Source organism: Python bivittatus, unplaced genomic scaffold (genome assembly GCF_059951505.1).
Source record: "Python bivittatus isolate LINGU-HERP-01145 unplaced genomic scaffold, Pbiv_v1 ctg000350_np1212, whole genome shotgun sequence".
NCBI classification, from domain to species: domain Eukaryota; kingdom Metazoa; phylum Chordata; class Lepidosauria; order Squamata; family Pythonidae; genus Python; species Python bivittatus.
In genome coordinates, this window is record NW_028277074.1 from 36,167,954 (window position 1) to 36,183,876 (window position 15,923).

General features: G+C 38.8%; 1 protein-coding gene across 2 annotated transcripts in view; it reads right to left on the reverse strand.

Annotated features, from left to right (window-relative positions):
* Positions 1 to 1,516: 1,516 nt before the first annotated feature.
* Positions 1,517 to 15,923, reverse strand: part of CLCN4 (Cl-/H+ antiporter 4) — a 33,653-nt gene continuing 19,246 nt past the window's right edge. Inside the window, exons 10-12 of one of the 2 annotated variants that reach the window (XM_007434756.4) lie at positions 12,361 to 12,753; positions 9,463 to 9,679; positions 1,517 to 6,495 (exon numbers count right to left, since the gene is read on the reverse strand). In XM_007434756.4, coding sequence (XP_007434818.1) covers positions 6,405 to 6,495; positions 9,463 to 9,679; positions 12,361 to 12,753 — 701 coding nt within the window. In that variant the 3' untranslated portion in view covers positions 1,517 to 6,404. Of the gene's footprint in view, positions 6,496 to 9,462; positions 9,680 to 9,714; positions 10,713 to 12,360; positions 12,754 to 15,923 lie in introns of those variants that run through there. The other variant, XM_088144939.1, reaches the window with a different exon arrangement.

Below are 15,923 nucleotides of genomic sequence, written 5' to 3' on the forward strand. Positions count from 1 at the left end.
TGCATGTATTAGTACATTCAGAGTGAATGTTTCATTCCAAATGAAAAATGATTGATCTGTTGACTGAAATATCTATTCAAGAAATAGCAGTGTCTTCTAGAATACTGACATTCCAAAAGCCATGCGTTTTGAACTGTGCTATTTTCTTTATGTTTGCATTTTAAACATCTTCAGTAAAGGAAAATCAAAAGAAAATATTAATATCCAGAGGTTCTTGAAGAGATTACAGTGGTACCTCTACTTACGAACTTAATCCGTTCCGTGACTCTGATCGCAAGTCGAGTTGGTCACAAGTCGAAGTAAATTTTCCCATAAGGTTCAATGTAATTACCATTAATCCATTCTGGTGTCCGCGGACCATGCGTTAGGGGTGGAAAAACGGCCGCGGACCACGTGGAACGGGCGGAAAATGGCCACGGACCACGTGGCACGGGCGGAAAATGGCCACGGACCACGTGGCGTGGGCGGAAAAATGGCCGTGGATCACGTGGAACGGGCGGAAAATGGCTCCTAAGTCGAGGCGAGTTTGTAGGTAGAGGTAAATTTTTGGGGCCGGAGCTGATCGTATCTCGAAAATTTCGTAAGTAGGGGCGTTTGTAAGTAGAGGTACCACTGTATATGGTATAGTTGGTGTAGCTAACAGAGCACGGATGGATCTATCGAGATTTCTTTTAGCCGTCCGTTTCAATCAGACAGTCCCTGATTTTTTTTGTACCTCACAGAACAAGACAGAGAGAGAAGACAAGAACTGGATATTCCAAGATTTATCCATAAACAAGCCAATGCACCTGCTTTGCACAATATACTAAAACTGAAAACGAAGTCATCCATAGGAAGGGTCAGCAGGAATGATCAGAGCAACATATATGCTTCTTATCAGAACATACTATCTGTTTCTTAAATCAGAATTATGATTTGGATTGTTGTGTGAATGTGGTCTCTGTTTGCAAAAATCACTCTGCGCAAACTAGTTTTTCTGTTTTTGTGGAAAGGTAGACAACTGTGACTGAGGCTTCCTTCAAACAGTTCAAGGCTGCATGTGGTACCAGATCAGGGTCAACGAGCACAAGGTATGAACCTTGACATTCACATTCTCTCTCACATACATATGTAAAGCCACATCTTTCTGTTTGCCAGCAATAACCTACTGTAGGGAAACTAGCAATCTACTGATTAGACCAGTGTTGTCCAAACTTGGCCACTTTATGATGAGTGGACTTCAACTCCCAGAATTCCCCAGCCACCATGGCTGGCTGGGGAATTCTGGGAGGTGAAGTCCACTCATCTTACAGTGGCCAAGTTTGGACAACACTTGATTAGACCATCAACTGGCTGTTATGGGGCAGATGGCTTGGTGCCCGCTATCAATGGCAGTAGAAAACCCGCTAACTAATAAGAAAAGTGGACCGATGAAACTGCTGTTTGAGCAGAATTCACTCAAGCAATATCTTCTTTCTCACTTAATTCTATCCAAACCCCAAAGAGCACAAAACTGCAGGGTTTTTTTTTTCATCAATCAGTATCAAAGGTTTATTTACCATTTGGTATGACATTTCATTTTCATATAATAAAAATCATTGAATATATTTCATTGCCATAATAAATTCTAAACTTTTATTTGGCCAACCTGATTCTTAAGTCAACCAATTTCACTAAAAATACCTCAATTAAAAAATGGTATTTAAATCTTTATTATCTGGAGTCCTTCCAGTATCTCTTGAATTGGGAGAAATCAGACTCAAAACAGACACAAACCCCTAAAGCTAGTAGTTTCTTAACCTAATATTTCATTGTCAACATTCGCTATAAAATGCAATATTTAAAGTCACTTAGCATTCAATCTTACACCACCTTGCAACAATAAAGATACCAAGAACTCAAGCCATATTTCTGAATTGTTACAACTTTATTTTTCCTTTAGAGATGAAGAATTATCTAATTCAGAAATATTTGTATATGCAAATATCTGAATTGTATCAGTTTGTGAGTTATTGAAGTATTATTTTGTTTTAAAAATCAATCCATGAAATTAGACATTAAGAAAAAAAACTAAAAATAAACCTGCCTTTAGGTAAATAAATTAGGCTCACATTATTTATCCATATGTTACTATACTTTGCTTCTATTAGAATGGAAAAAATTGTCTCCAAAATTCTTCTGTCTGACTTCTGTCAAATATTATACACCAAGTGGGGAAATATGACTTTAATGTTTGATACTAGCATTGAGATGTGAACATGTGAGAATTGATGGACACCAAAAATATCTGGCTATGCTATTATCCAGCATGCAGTGTGAAGTTATTTTGTGTAGAATGATTTGCACAAGTTAGGGGATTTTTTTACACTTATCTTAATCCCTACATTTTGCAGAAAGTTCTATGCCAGTTCTGGCAGTTTTAATCTGACAAGGGGAATTGAGAAATAGTATGCAGTGACAATTAAGAATCACTAACTTATTCGCACTGAATTCTTCCAATGCAAAAGCAGCAGGAAATGCCAAAAATATAACTTATATTTAAATTTTGAATTTATTGGCTATTGCTTATTCTGAATCTGAATGACAAAACTGAAGACGTTTGCACATTTCAAACACTCATTTATGCTGAAATATCCAGACTGAAGTTGCTCAGAAAGTGATACGGATGTAAAGACAGAAAATGAAATCTGCTTCCTAATACAATTTTAAAACAATGCATTTCTTCCTGTTTAAACACATATTCCAAATGTGTTTTTCCTCCCCTCACCCCACATATTTAACAACAGTGCATCTATTACAGAATAGACATCACCAATCTGACAGCAGCCAGGTGGATTGAACTTTCATCTCCCACCGGCACATCTGGAGCACACCATTGGACAAGGTTAATATGACATGGGGGATGTGTATTTTTCAATAGCTAGAACACAAATTCTGCATTAAGATACATTCTGGAGGGTAACAGCTATGAAATTTAGATATTATAACTGAATTGTCAAATACAAGGACCTCAAAGATGTTTGTATTTTTGTTTCTTCTGGTTGATTTTGTTTGCGTTAGTTTCTTGATCCATAAAACATATAAACAGCGGGAGTTGCAATTTTACTGTAATGTTCAACCTGCTTTAAGATTCTTACATTTTAATAAAACATAGAGCAGTTTCAATAGTTAATGTATATTAAATCAGGAAAGAGTTACATGAAGTACATGAAGAAACGGTTCGGCCTAGTGGTTAAGGCACCAGGCTAGAAACCAGGAGACTCTGAGTTCCAGTCCTGCCTTGGGCATGAAAGCCGGCTGGGTGACTTTGGGCCAATCTCTCTCAGCTCAACTCACCTCACAGGGTGGTGGTTGTGGGGAAAACAGGAGGAGGAAGGAATATTAGGTATGTTTGCCACCTTGAGTTATTTACAAAAAGAAGAAAAGTGGGATAAAAAAATCTAAAAAAAAAATGTGCATCTACCAAAGCCTTTTTGTTCATTTAATGAATATATGCAAGTTTAACCTACACATATATATGAGCAACCAGAAATTTCAGCAAATCTATTACTCATGTTCGGAATTCAGAGTATGTTTCATCAAGTTGTGCTTTTCTCCTCAAGAAATAACATGAAACAGAAAGATAACTCTTTCTGATAATTTCCCAGCATATGCCAATGAAAAGAAGCCATAGATTGCTCATAACTTAAACATAAGAAAGTATAAATACCAAAATATCTATCGTATGTTTCAAAGCTATTCTTTGTGTGTTGAAAACTATTGTGCTTTTTTGCCCTACAGTTATAAGCTAGGAAATTAAGAATGTTTAAGGAAAACTTTATTGTACATCAGCACCATGTTGATTATTGCACTGAACTTCCTTTTCACTGGATACATTTTAAAATGTAATATTTATCAGAGCTATCTTAGCATTTCCACTCTGTTGCATCATTGTACAGATTAATTTAATTGTACAGATTAATTATAAAAGCTATATTTGGATGTCAAGGGAATAAGAGTTTAAAAACAAATTAAAATAAAGTTTTAAAATGGTTGCATTGCAGCTTGGTGATGCAGTCCCACATAATGTTACATTTCACCTCCAAGCACACATTTAAATTCACACACTTTCTCACAGAATAGCAACTTCTTTATATTAAAGGGTAGGGGTGGTTTAATAACTTTTGGGAAGTTGACTAAATTTTATTATTTTCCAAATTTTATTGTTCTATTATTTTCTGACATTTGAAGTAGTAGAAAAGTTATTTTTAATGAAATATAGGAGACATACTCTGGTATTCTTCTATAAAGCTAAGTCTCCATTATTAATCCTGGAAAAATCCTGGCAATTATTAGAATTATTTTTATTCCATTCTGCAAAATTGGCTAACAAGAGGCTAAATACACTTTGCTCCATGTGTCCAGACTGTCATATATTGATGAATCTTAAAACCAAAGCCATGTTATCATAAGCAGCTTAATACTCAATCTGGTTTTCCAGGCATTTAGAACCATGTATCCAAGTTGGATAAACTTTTGGCAAAATATTAAACATACTCACACAGGAAGTAGATGTCATGTATACACCAGGCAATAAATTTATCAACAAACCACGTAAAACTGAGTATATATTAACATTAGTGGGGTTACAAGCTTGGAAACCATCTTGATCCTTCCTGGAGCTCCATTTCAGCATATTTCTTCCAGGAACTGGTAATAACTGAGCATCCCCAAGATCCTTTCGACATCCTGTCATTTAACTCGTATGCTGCGACGTGTAATCTGAAGATTATCTATAGCAAATATCATATTTATCTTATTCATGTCCAAACTTCAAACTCATTTGCACAGTTTTTAACTCATAGAAATTAACTGAATTGATTCTGAGATGGGTTATAAAATATTTCGTACTGTAAAATCTTTGTGACCTAAAATAAATATGCAACATTTGCACAAAGAATGAATACTTAAAAAAAACAAAACTATGTGTTGATAAGCATTTTTTCTTTAAGGAAAAACACTAAAACAATTTTTTTGTCTAGGAATACTGAAGCTTATTGTTCAAAATACTTTTTGAGAAAAATGTGTGGCCAGAGATCCAATTTCACATGTCAGCTATCCTAGAAAATATATAACATTATGTGCTCTACCTCACATCTTGCTCATGCGTGGGAACACAGTAAGAAGAAAATTTCACCATTAAAAAAAAAAAAAGGATTTGCTGATTATTTCATCATATTAAAAATGAATAGGAGAACTCAGATTGAACAATAGCACTGAAAGTTAACTGAAGTGCACCTTTACTTCTACCGTATCTATGAACTTCTGCAAAAATAGTAAAAACAAGACAATTCTTCACAAAAGTATAGAGTTTTAGAAAACAACCTAACTTGAGAATGCAAATAGAAATTTAAGAAATATGAAATAGAGCATGTGCAATGAATACAACATTTTGCATTTTTGATGATATTGTAGGCATAAATATGCTTGCTATTTTTAATATATTTTATCAAGTTGACATTGCTTCTCCCTGCTCCTGAAGTTTTGTAAGCATGATTTATATAATCTCTCTCTAACCAATCCTCATGATAAGTCTAAGCTTAGTATTTATTTATTTAATTCAATTCATTTTTAAATCCAATTACTAAACCATAAACCTGATGTTTGCCAAACATTTTGAACTATAATTCCATTATCCCAGTTTGCTCTTTTTCATATATATAGGTAGTTTCCAGTTTTTAAGAATGAGTTCTGTTCCCAAGGTCTGTCCTTAAGTCGAATTTGTATGTAAGCCAGAACAGTATTATTGTTTAATACTATATAAGCAGTATTGTGTAATTAACCCGAACCACTGTGTATTTAACTTGAATCTTTGTGTAATCAACTCAAATTTTGTACAGTGGGCTCTGTTCTTAACCATGGGTTGTCTGTTACCCGGGCGTTCTTAACCTGGGGACTACCTTATGTATGTATGTATGTATGTATATGTGTATACACGCACACACACATACATATATAGTACACGTCATATAGTTTTCATGTAATTTTCTGCCCTCATCAGTTTTTCAGCAACCATAGTGGAAACAAAAATTTAAAGGTATGAGGACATCCCAAATCATGAGGAAAGTATCATATATATTATGGGATAGAATAGGCAGGGCAATTGGAGAGAAAACTTGCTATGATAATGACTGTGTTTATTACAACAGAAACGTGTGCCCAGGAAAATAGTTGAAAGCCCACAGCTGAATGGAATTTTCAAACTCCTTTACCAAACATAACTCAAATGTTCAATCTGTTATCCGTTCCTTTGGTTCTGCCCTTAACATAGTTCTATTTATTCAAATTTTATTTTAACAAAAAATGAAGAGCTATTCAAACTCCTTTATATCAGTTCAATAAGAATTTTTTGCCTTAAGATTTCTGGTCTCTCTGCTGGGAACAGACTAGTTAAACATGATGGATTCAGGATCTTGATTTGCCATTTGAGCCATATGCCTTAACACGTCTTTTTTGGTTATAATGCCCAGAAGCCTCCTAGAGAAGAAGGGGAGGAAAGAAACAAGAATTGTGATTAATCATTAGCCTGTCTTGTTCATTTTTCAAATTTTGCTGCAGGCAAAACTTACCACAGAAAAGAATCAAATAGTTTTAGAAAGACACCCCGCTCCTCCCTTCTTTAAAAACCAAGAAATGGGAATTTTTTTTAAAAAAAGAATGATTTTCATTAATGAACTAAAGAAAATTCACCACAATGCATTTCTTTTATGAGAGCAGAGCTTTCATTATATTTTTCTCTGCCTTTGGCAAAAGGATAAAGACGCCATATTCCGTCCAGCTGCATTCCTCAATGCGCTTAGTTAAAGCTGTTTCTTGGGCAGGCGAGAACTTGTCCCACTTGACAAGTAAGACTATGTTACATACAGCTAAGATTAGCTCTGCTATTTTTCTTTACTTATATTTTTATACCAACTGTTTTTCTGTTTTCTCAGTAGCCACGCCAACCTCCCTCTACAATAATTAATACACTCATGAATTGTGACTGATGGAATTAACGGATATTTGAGAACTTGCACCCTTTTGCATTCTAGCATGTTTGGGAGAGAAGGGGGAGGGCGTATCATTCAGTGGTTTTGCAGGAAGGTTTTTTTCAGTGTGATGCATTGGCATCCAGGTCACAGTTCAGAAGCCTTTGCCTTCACGTCATTCGCAATACTTTGATCTACTGGTCTCTTTATGCCCCGGACTGAGCTTCTTCTGCTTTGGCCTGGAGGGTCCCAACAGTTTCTGCAAATGGTTTCCGAGAGATAATGTCAAGTGGTAGTTATTACAGTCCAGTGCCTCAAATAATTGACCATATAGTTCCAAAAATTCTATTTTTTAACACCATAAACACCTAAGTCCTTCAGTATAAAAGGTAATCATTCCTTTTTATTTCTCAAAGGACTGGAAGAACAGAAAACGATTGATAGGTATTCTATTATCAAAGCTCCAAAGATAAATAGTGCAATGCTTGGAGAATTGTTTTCTTTTTAAAAAATATCACAGTATGTCCTATGAGTAGTACTAAATACTACACGTTACTGGGAATCATTTCAAACAAATATTTTTATTTGCAAGTATTTTTAGTGCAGTTATGAAACATTGGGGTTCTTCTAAAAATGTGTTTTAGTGAAGAGTTTTTCGGTAACAGCACTTAGCCATTGAATGATCTCCTTAAGAAAACCTGGTGAGCTTCAGTACAGACACCAGACAATGTGTTTTAGTTTAACTAGGTACAGGTAGTCCTTGAGTTATGATGGTAACTGGGACCAGAATTGACTCTAAGCAATGCAGCATTAGGTGAAACATCATGTGACTGCATTGCCTAGCGATAGCAATCCCAGGACCCCTTTTGTTGTTGTTACTGAATCCCACCGGTTGAGAGGTGAGGACCCCCCACCCCAATCCAAGCCTTACTCAGCTTGGTCCATCCCAACCCGAGGCTCTGTAAGGTAAGGGACTGACTCCTCTGCCTCCTCTTGAACTCCCCCCACCCCCTATCTCCATCTCTGCCCCTTTGGCTGCCCTGTGCAATGGCACTCCTCAGTGGCAGCGATGGCACTGGTGGCACTGGAATTGAAGTAGAGGCCCAGGGCCTTTATCAGTCTGAACTAGCCGCCACCACACCTGGGCCACAACTTTGGCCCCAGTGTCGTCACCACCGAGGAGTGCCACCTCAAGCCTTGTGCTGCAGCCAGCCGCCACAGTGCCACAGTACAAAGTTCATGCTGCCCTGCACTCCGCAAGTCTTGCTGTGACCAGCTGAACTTAGCCATCTTCCTCCTGATGAGGTGCACCCAGCCTGGCCCTATGTGAGGCAGCTGCTGGCCTCACCACGCCTTCTTCCCAAGGCTACTTGCGCCATTCTCATGATGCTTCAGAGGGCTCAGAAGCTTTCCGAAGGATCACGAGAATAAGGCGCATCGATACGCTGATGCACAACAGGCCGCGCTCATACACATAAGTATCAGTGTGTGAGCTTTACTTATCAAAAACCAGAATCTGTATGCTCTTCAGCCAATGAGGAAGTTGGGAAAAGCACTAAATATTACCCTAACTTTGGAAATGTTCTTTACAGCTACAGTAGGTACTTCACCATTTCCAGCACTGCAACTTGGCTTCCATCATGGCTCCAGATTGTTTGAGCTTTTGAGGGACATGTTCCACATTCTTTACAAGGCCACTGTTTCACAGAAGTTAGCTTCTGTCTCTTTTTTTCATTCCTTACCTTCTTACAGGCTTGTAAATCCCATGGATTTTCAGTTTGTGGAAAAATAAATCTCCACTGGTTAATTTTCTTAATGTGTCATTCATGCAGGGATTTCCATAAGTGTTTGAGGCACATTTACTGTAAGTCTGGCTAAAAGCTGAAATGCTGCTGGCATTTCTCCCCAGCAGCAATATATTGGTTTTTTCAATAGATTAAAAATAATACATATTTGGCAGTAGTTTGACCTACATATGAAGTTTAATTACATACATGTATTATCAATTCTGCTCTTAAGTCAATAGAGCAAAAATAAGATATATTGCTATGAGCCAGAGGGTAGGGTACATTTTAAAAAGCATTAATAGCTAACCACTTTGGAAATTCATTATTCGCAAGTTCATACTTTAATGGCATCTCTTCCTTAAGTTCTTGTTCTAATATATGTGGTATAGGGAAAAAAATCACCTACCTATATCTGTATTACACCAGCTGCTGTTGCTGAAAAATTATGAAGAAGGCTTCAAATGCCACCTGTATCTTTTTTATTTCAGTCTAATTTTAACTTATTTTTCAAAAATTGCACTGCTATTTTTTTTAAACTCAAACTGGAATCCCTTGTAATCAAACCCAGCTCTTCTTCCAGGTCTAACATTACACATATCTGTGGAGAACTGGAATGATCTCTTCCAGAGAATAAGCCCCTCCCCTTCAAGAGACATACTTTTTAAAACAAAAATAATTTACACACTTACCCACTGCGTGTGACAAGACACTGCCTGAGTCCAAGTTTTCGGAAAATGTCTACCACTGTTTCCATTGGTGTGTGGTCCGTGACGGTGAAGGGGCTCAGATTCAAAATGCGCCTGAGCTTCAGCATATGAGGGCTATTGGGAGGCACCTCTGGAGGCTCTTCAGTAAAATATACAATAGAATTGCTTACTACACCATCCTGGCGCTGCCTTGCATTTTCTGTATGAGAAAGGTCAGACAAGTTAGGACTATTGTACACCCATCTTGGGAGATAAATAGTTATCTTTTCCTGATGACCCTTTAACAGTTCATGCAAGATCACGTTGTTATTAAACACATCTGTATAGCAGTCCCGGCACACTAATACTGATGCCAGAATTATCCCAGCTCCCTTTTTTACTTGCCCTTTTTTCAGAATGAGCATTGAATTATACGATCAGCACTCTTTCATGTCCGAGGGCATAAGGTTCAGGCCTACAGAGATCCACCTGCATGCATTTGCACAACTATGCAGATCCAGAAAAAGGCAAAGATTGCTTTATTCCTGTTGCAGACATTTACTGATCTGAATCCCTTTAATGGGAAGAAAAGAGAAAACATGAGGTAGATTGCTGCATTTCTGCTTCCAGTGGCCACAAACCCAGCTCTTTACCTTAAGGCTACACAGGGGAGGTGTTTCAGAACAAGCATGATACTCACCTAGAAGGTGTTGGTAACTCCTTCAAGAATCTAACTTCTCGTGGGCTTGTACAGCTGCCTCTATAGCTGTTGCACAACCCCAGGAACAATGCATTTTGTTTAAGCTGTCGAATGACATTCTGAATCACTTTTTACCCTTTGAAGCTGGATCACTACACAGCTTCCATGGCGACAGTATCATTTAATAGCACTTTTCTTCTGCACTCACTATGGCAGCAGATAGCAAGGGGCTCCTCAAAAGCTTTTTGAAGTGTTATGTGGCCACAACTTCACAGGAATAAATAAAAATGTCTTTATTTAAAAGATTTATATGGCCACCACAGTACAATCCTGAATGCTCACAACATACAAAAATAACAACGCTCGACAAAATTAAAATCAGGACACCCAATCAAGGCGCTAGAACACTCCTATCCCAAATACACATGTGCTGGGCTCAACTCCCATCGTGGCTCACTGCCGGGGGGAAGAGCGAGGTCTTCACAGCCTGTGCTGGGCTCAGCTCCCATTGTGGCTCAATGCCTGGGGGAAGAGCCAGGTCTTCACAGCCTTCCTGAAACAAAGAGAGTAGGGGTCTTCCAGATCATGAGGAGAGGCCCACCTCCTAGGTCCCACCAGATGACATTGTTCAATAGAGGGAATTTGGAGCATACCCCCTAATCTTTTTAACTGAAAAATGTAGAGGCCATGGATACCAAAGTTTACCCTTAACCCTTTGAAGGGACCTTATTTGCTGTGAAAGGCATACAAAAGCAACATCTTGTAGGGGCACAACCCTTCTTACAAACAATTCAACTGCTATTTCAGCAAACTACCATTTTTCATAATAGCCAAACCAGACACGGAAAAGCCTTTCAAAAGTCACATTTGCTAGTTGGGTAGCCATGTAAATTGAATGAAGGGATAAAATCTGATTGAAGAGCAAACTATTGTTGACACCTTTTGGATAAAACAACAAATTAACTAGTCTGAACATGGAAGGGAATCTGAGCTCAAGAAGGAATGAAAAAGGGATAGTGGCAAAGGATTACAAAGTCTAATTGTAGCATATATAACCTGAAACCATACTGTGGTTTGTTGTTGGCTTAGCACTGTGATTATTGAATAGAGTTAAATGTCAAATTCCCAAAGTGGTTGCCAACGGGTGAACTTAATCAATTTAAACCTTATTTTAGGAAAGTGCCTATTTGACTTTTCAATTATACTCTTCATTAAGCTCAGTATTGACATATATCTTTCAGCTAATTGAAGCATATATTATCGTTATTATGATTACCTTTCCTCTCTAATGTGTGCACAACAATCTTTTAAACAATTACTGCTGAAGAATGCAACCATTTCCCTTTCCTTCCTTTTTCTTTGATTTCCAGTGTGTACATGTGCTGAAACCTCCAGAACACTAATAGGCTTTCTAAAAATATCCTCTGCTCAAAAACAAAGGCTAACTAATGCTAATAATATTTCCTCTTGCTTGATTCTAATCTTCAGAAGAGGCTTTCAGTGCAAGTCTGACTCTCTCTCTCTCTCTCTCTCTCACTTTGAACTAATTTCCATCAATCATGGAGCTGAAACCAACTCTTAACTTCTAACAACAGAACCTTGTCAATTTCTAACACATTCGAGCTGTGCTGTATTATGTTTCCCTTAAACTCATCTTTTGTAACAGCCATGAAATTAAAACTGCCAGATCCCAAGCTGCTATCATCCTCCAACCAGCCTTCAAGCCTGCATGTAATTTATTACATTTTATATAAATTATTAACGTTTGTCCTGTCTTCTTATGATAAATATCCCCAGTTTTGCAAAGCATGTTTGCTTTCATCTATGCCTCTGTGTGTCAATTTGCTACAGTCCAGCTTTAACTTTGAAAAGATGTCTACTAGAATAAGAGAAAAAAGATAGAGTCATATAGAAATGTAATCTATTTCTGTCTTAGTACAATTATTAATATATATAGCAACACTTTTCTCATTACAAAAAGTAACCAGAAAAAACACATTCTGTTATTCCTAATAGAATCAATCCTTTTCTAAAGACTAATTTTCAAAGGGAAAAATAAATGCATAGACTTGAGAGGACATGTTACTGGGATCTTTTCTTTTAAGCTTAGAATCCTGTGGCACACAATTCATTTCTTATCTAACTTTCTTCTAGGCCGCACATAGAATTAATCACATCGATATGAAACAGATGCAACTCACTTATTGCAAGAATCAAGTCTCGTCTCTGTGCAAAGCCAATAAGACGCTCTTTAGAAACCACCACTGGAAAGCCATTGTAGTCTGTTTCCTTGATTAATGTCTCCACATCTTCCACAGTCATGCTGTCTTGGGTCAAGACAGAAAGAGGAGGCTCTCCGCGCCTGGGCCTCATAACATCAGTAGCCAGTGTTCTGTGGGTAAATTCATCCTTTACATCCAGGAATGGATAGCCATTCAAATGTATATGTGCCTCGTAGATCCCTTCTTTGCCGAAGGCATCGGCGACCCACTTGCTAGTAACAGCTGCAGCCATAAGAGGCACAATATACTCTAGCCCTCCTGTTAATTCAAACATGATCACGACAAGTGAGACTGTCATTCTGGTAACTCCACCTGTCAAGAGAAAGAAATTGTTGGGCAAGGGTGTCACAGAAGATATCACTTTGATTTTTTACAACCTGACATGTGGTTTCACAAGTGGAATCAATTACAAAATGTTAACAACATTTTTCCATTAACCAAATCACCATGGGATCAAAGGCAGCCCTGCAGTTGTACTGCATGGTACCAGGCACATCATTCATTGAATTAGTAGATAGCCTTGGCTCTCCTCATCCCCATATGGATGTGGTTCCTTCATTCCAAGAGTTTATGAATTAAGGTTGGGCAAAAGCAATTTTATTTAGTTAGTTCAAATACTTCTTATTCGCCTTTTAAGGCATTGTCTTTCTAGATGAATCAACTTAGACATGAATAAATGAAAATTAAACAATAATCAGACTATTTTAAAGTACCCCAGATAAAGAAAAGACCATTTTTAAATGTGCAAGAATAGCACATTCCAAAAGAAAAAATTAGGCCCAGATTCTGCTAAAGTAAAAAAAGCAGAAATGTTTTTGTTACCAGTACAGGTAGTCCTCGAGTTACAACAGTAATTGAGACTGGAATTTCCATCGCTAAGCAATGCGGTCATAAAGCGCAACATCATATGATTGCACCACTTAATATGGCAATCCTGGCAGTCCCCATTGCCATTGTTAACTGAATCCCACTGGTCATTAGGCAAGCACCCATCCCGATCCAAGCCATTCCTGGTTTGGTCTGCCCCAGCCTGAGCCTCAAGAAGGTAAGGGACTGCCTCCTCTTCAACTCCCCACACCTGCCTATATCCCCCCATCTCTGTCCTTTTGGCTGCCCTGCACAGTGGTACTCCTTAGCGGTGGCAGCGCTGGGACCAAAGTAGAGGTGCAGGGTCTTTAGTAGTCTCAGCTGACCACCATCACCCCCAGGCCTCAACTTCAGCCCCAGCGCTGCTGCTGCTGACAAAAAGTGTCACCTCAAGCCCTGTGCCATGGCCAGCCACCCAGTACAAATCCCCAGGCACCCCCGCCACCCTGTGCTCCACAGGCCCTGCTGCGCCCAACTGACCTTCACCATCTTACTCCCACTGCTGACAAGGTGTGCCCTTTCTGGGCCTATGTCAGGCAGCTGCTGGCCGCACCAGGCCTTCTTCCCAAGACCACTTGCACTGTTCTCCAAATAGCACATGCCATTCTCCAAATAGGGTATGCCATTCTCATAATGCTTCAGAAAGCTTCTGAGGCCATCTGAAGCCTTGCAAGAAGGCCGTGCCCACCATTCTCCAAATTGCTCACGCTATTCTTGCAATGTTTTGGAAAGCCTTCAGAAAGCTTCTGAGGCCTTCTGAAGCATCACAAGAACAGCATGCCCAATTTGGATAATGATGGGCACGATTTGTAGAATGGGGGCACAGGCCTCTCGCAAGGTTTCAGAAGGCCTCAGGAGCTTCTGAAGCATTACAAGAATGGTGCTTACTATTTGGAGAACAGCGTGAGTGGTCTTGGGAAAAAGGCATGACGCAGCCAGCAGCTGCCATGCATAGGGCCAGGCTGGGCATGCCTCGTCAGCAGTGGGAGGAAGATGGTGAAAGTCAGCTGGCTGCAGCAGGGCCTGCGGAGCACAGGGTTGTATGCTGACTGGGACTTTGCATGGTGGCACTGAGGTGGCTGGCCACGATGTGGGACTTGAAGCGGCACTCCATGACAACAGCTCTGGGGCTGAAGTCGAGGTCCAGGGTGGTGGTGGCTGGCTGAGACTGCTGAAGGCTCCGGGCCTCAACTTCAGTCTCAGCATTGCTGCCACTGCCAAAGAGTGCTGTTGTGCAGGGCAGCCAAAAGTGCAGAGATGGAGGGAGATAGGTGGGTAGGGGGAGTTGAAAAGCCCCTGCGGTTGTAAGTGCAGGCGGGCTGCCAAACACCCAAGTTTTGATCACATGACTGCAGGAGCACTGCAACGGCTGTAACTTCAGGCACCGGGTGTAAGTATCATTCATTCTGCACCACTGAGACTTTGAACAGTCGCTGAATGAATGGTCGTTAAGCAAGGACTACCTGTATAGTGTAACAGTTAAGGTGTTGGATTTAGAAGGGGCAACTTTCTTACTACTCAACATATAGCTCAATGGATGATTCTGGGCTCAACCTATCTACAAGTTTTCAGCTGTGAGAAGAAGGCAGGCAGGCAGGCAGGCAGGCAGGCAGGCAGGCAGGCAGGCAGGCAGGAAGTTTCTAGTACTTCTTATTTAATAAACTTATTTCCTTAAGTCCCTTTAGGAATAAATGGTTACCAAATTCCCTAGTATTACACATACCAGTAGGTTTCACTCTACAAATTATAGCATTCAAAACATTCTTCAAGAATGTCCTGTTAGAGCTACTCAAATTTTTAAAATGAGATCTGACAACTTTTGTTCAATATTTATTATCAGCCATTTATTTCATACCAGCCCCGAATATAACAGCAGACATTTGGGTAGGGGGCAGGAGGAGAAATGGGGGAAAGGATTGGGTAATTATCATGGGGAGTAGAGGGTCACATTACCTAGCAATTGTTAAGGGAATGGCAGGAATTGTATTCTTTTGCTGTCAACATCAAGATCTTTCTGAAAAATTTATAACTTTTGAAGAACATATGAAAATTCCAAAGAAACACTGGGAGGGTAGAAAGTGTTATAACTGGAATAAAGCCATTTTTTGTTCTCATTTGAACAGATATATTTAATCTGTTAAAAACAAACCTTCTGAAAGTTAATGTATGCTTGTTACAGTTGTAGTTCTTCATTGCATCATCCTAGAAGTAATGAACTTTCTCCTTTGGCACTAAGGAACAAGTGGTATCTGCTCAACAAGGCATTCCTATATACTATATTATTTGCCATGTAGGCTGAAATAAAAATTATTGTACTATATTACACTATTTTAAGGATCTTAAATAAATCACCTTATACTGTATTTTGGGTACTGTACTAGAAAGAAAACATGTTAATGTTTATACACATAGATCTATTAATTTGCATATACAAAGACATTTTTATCATTTGAAAATAAAAAGCTGACAAAATCTGAGTTAACGCTTCATTAAGAAGTGGCATCATGTATTTATCAATATATAGAGAGTCTTATCAATTTTATTAAATTAGACAGTTGGCTATGAAGCCAAACAATAATTTCTGTCTGTTGCTTATGGTAAAATATTTGTTCTAG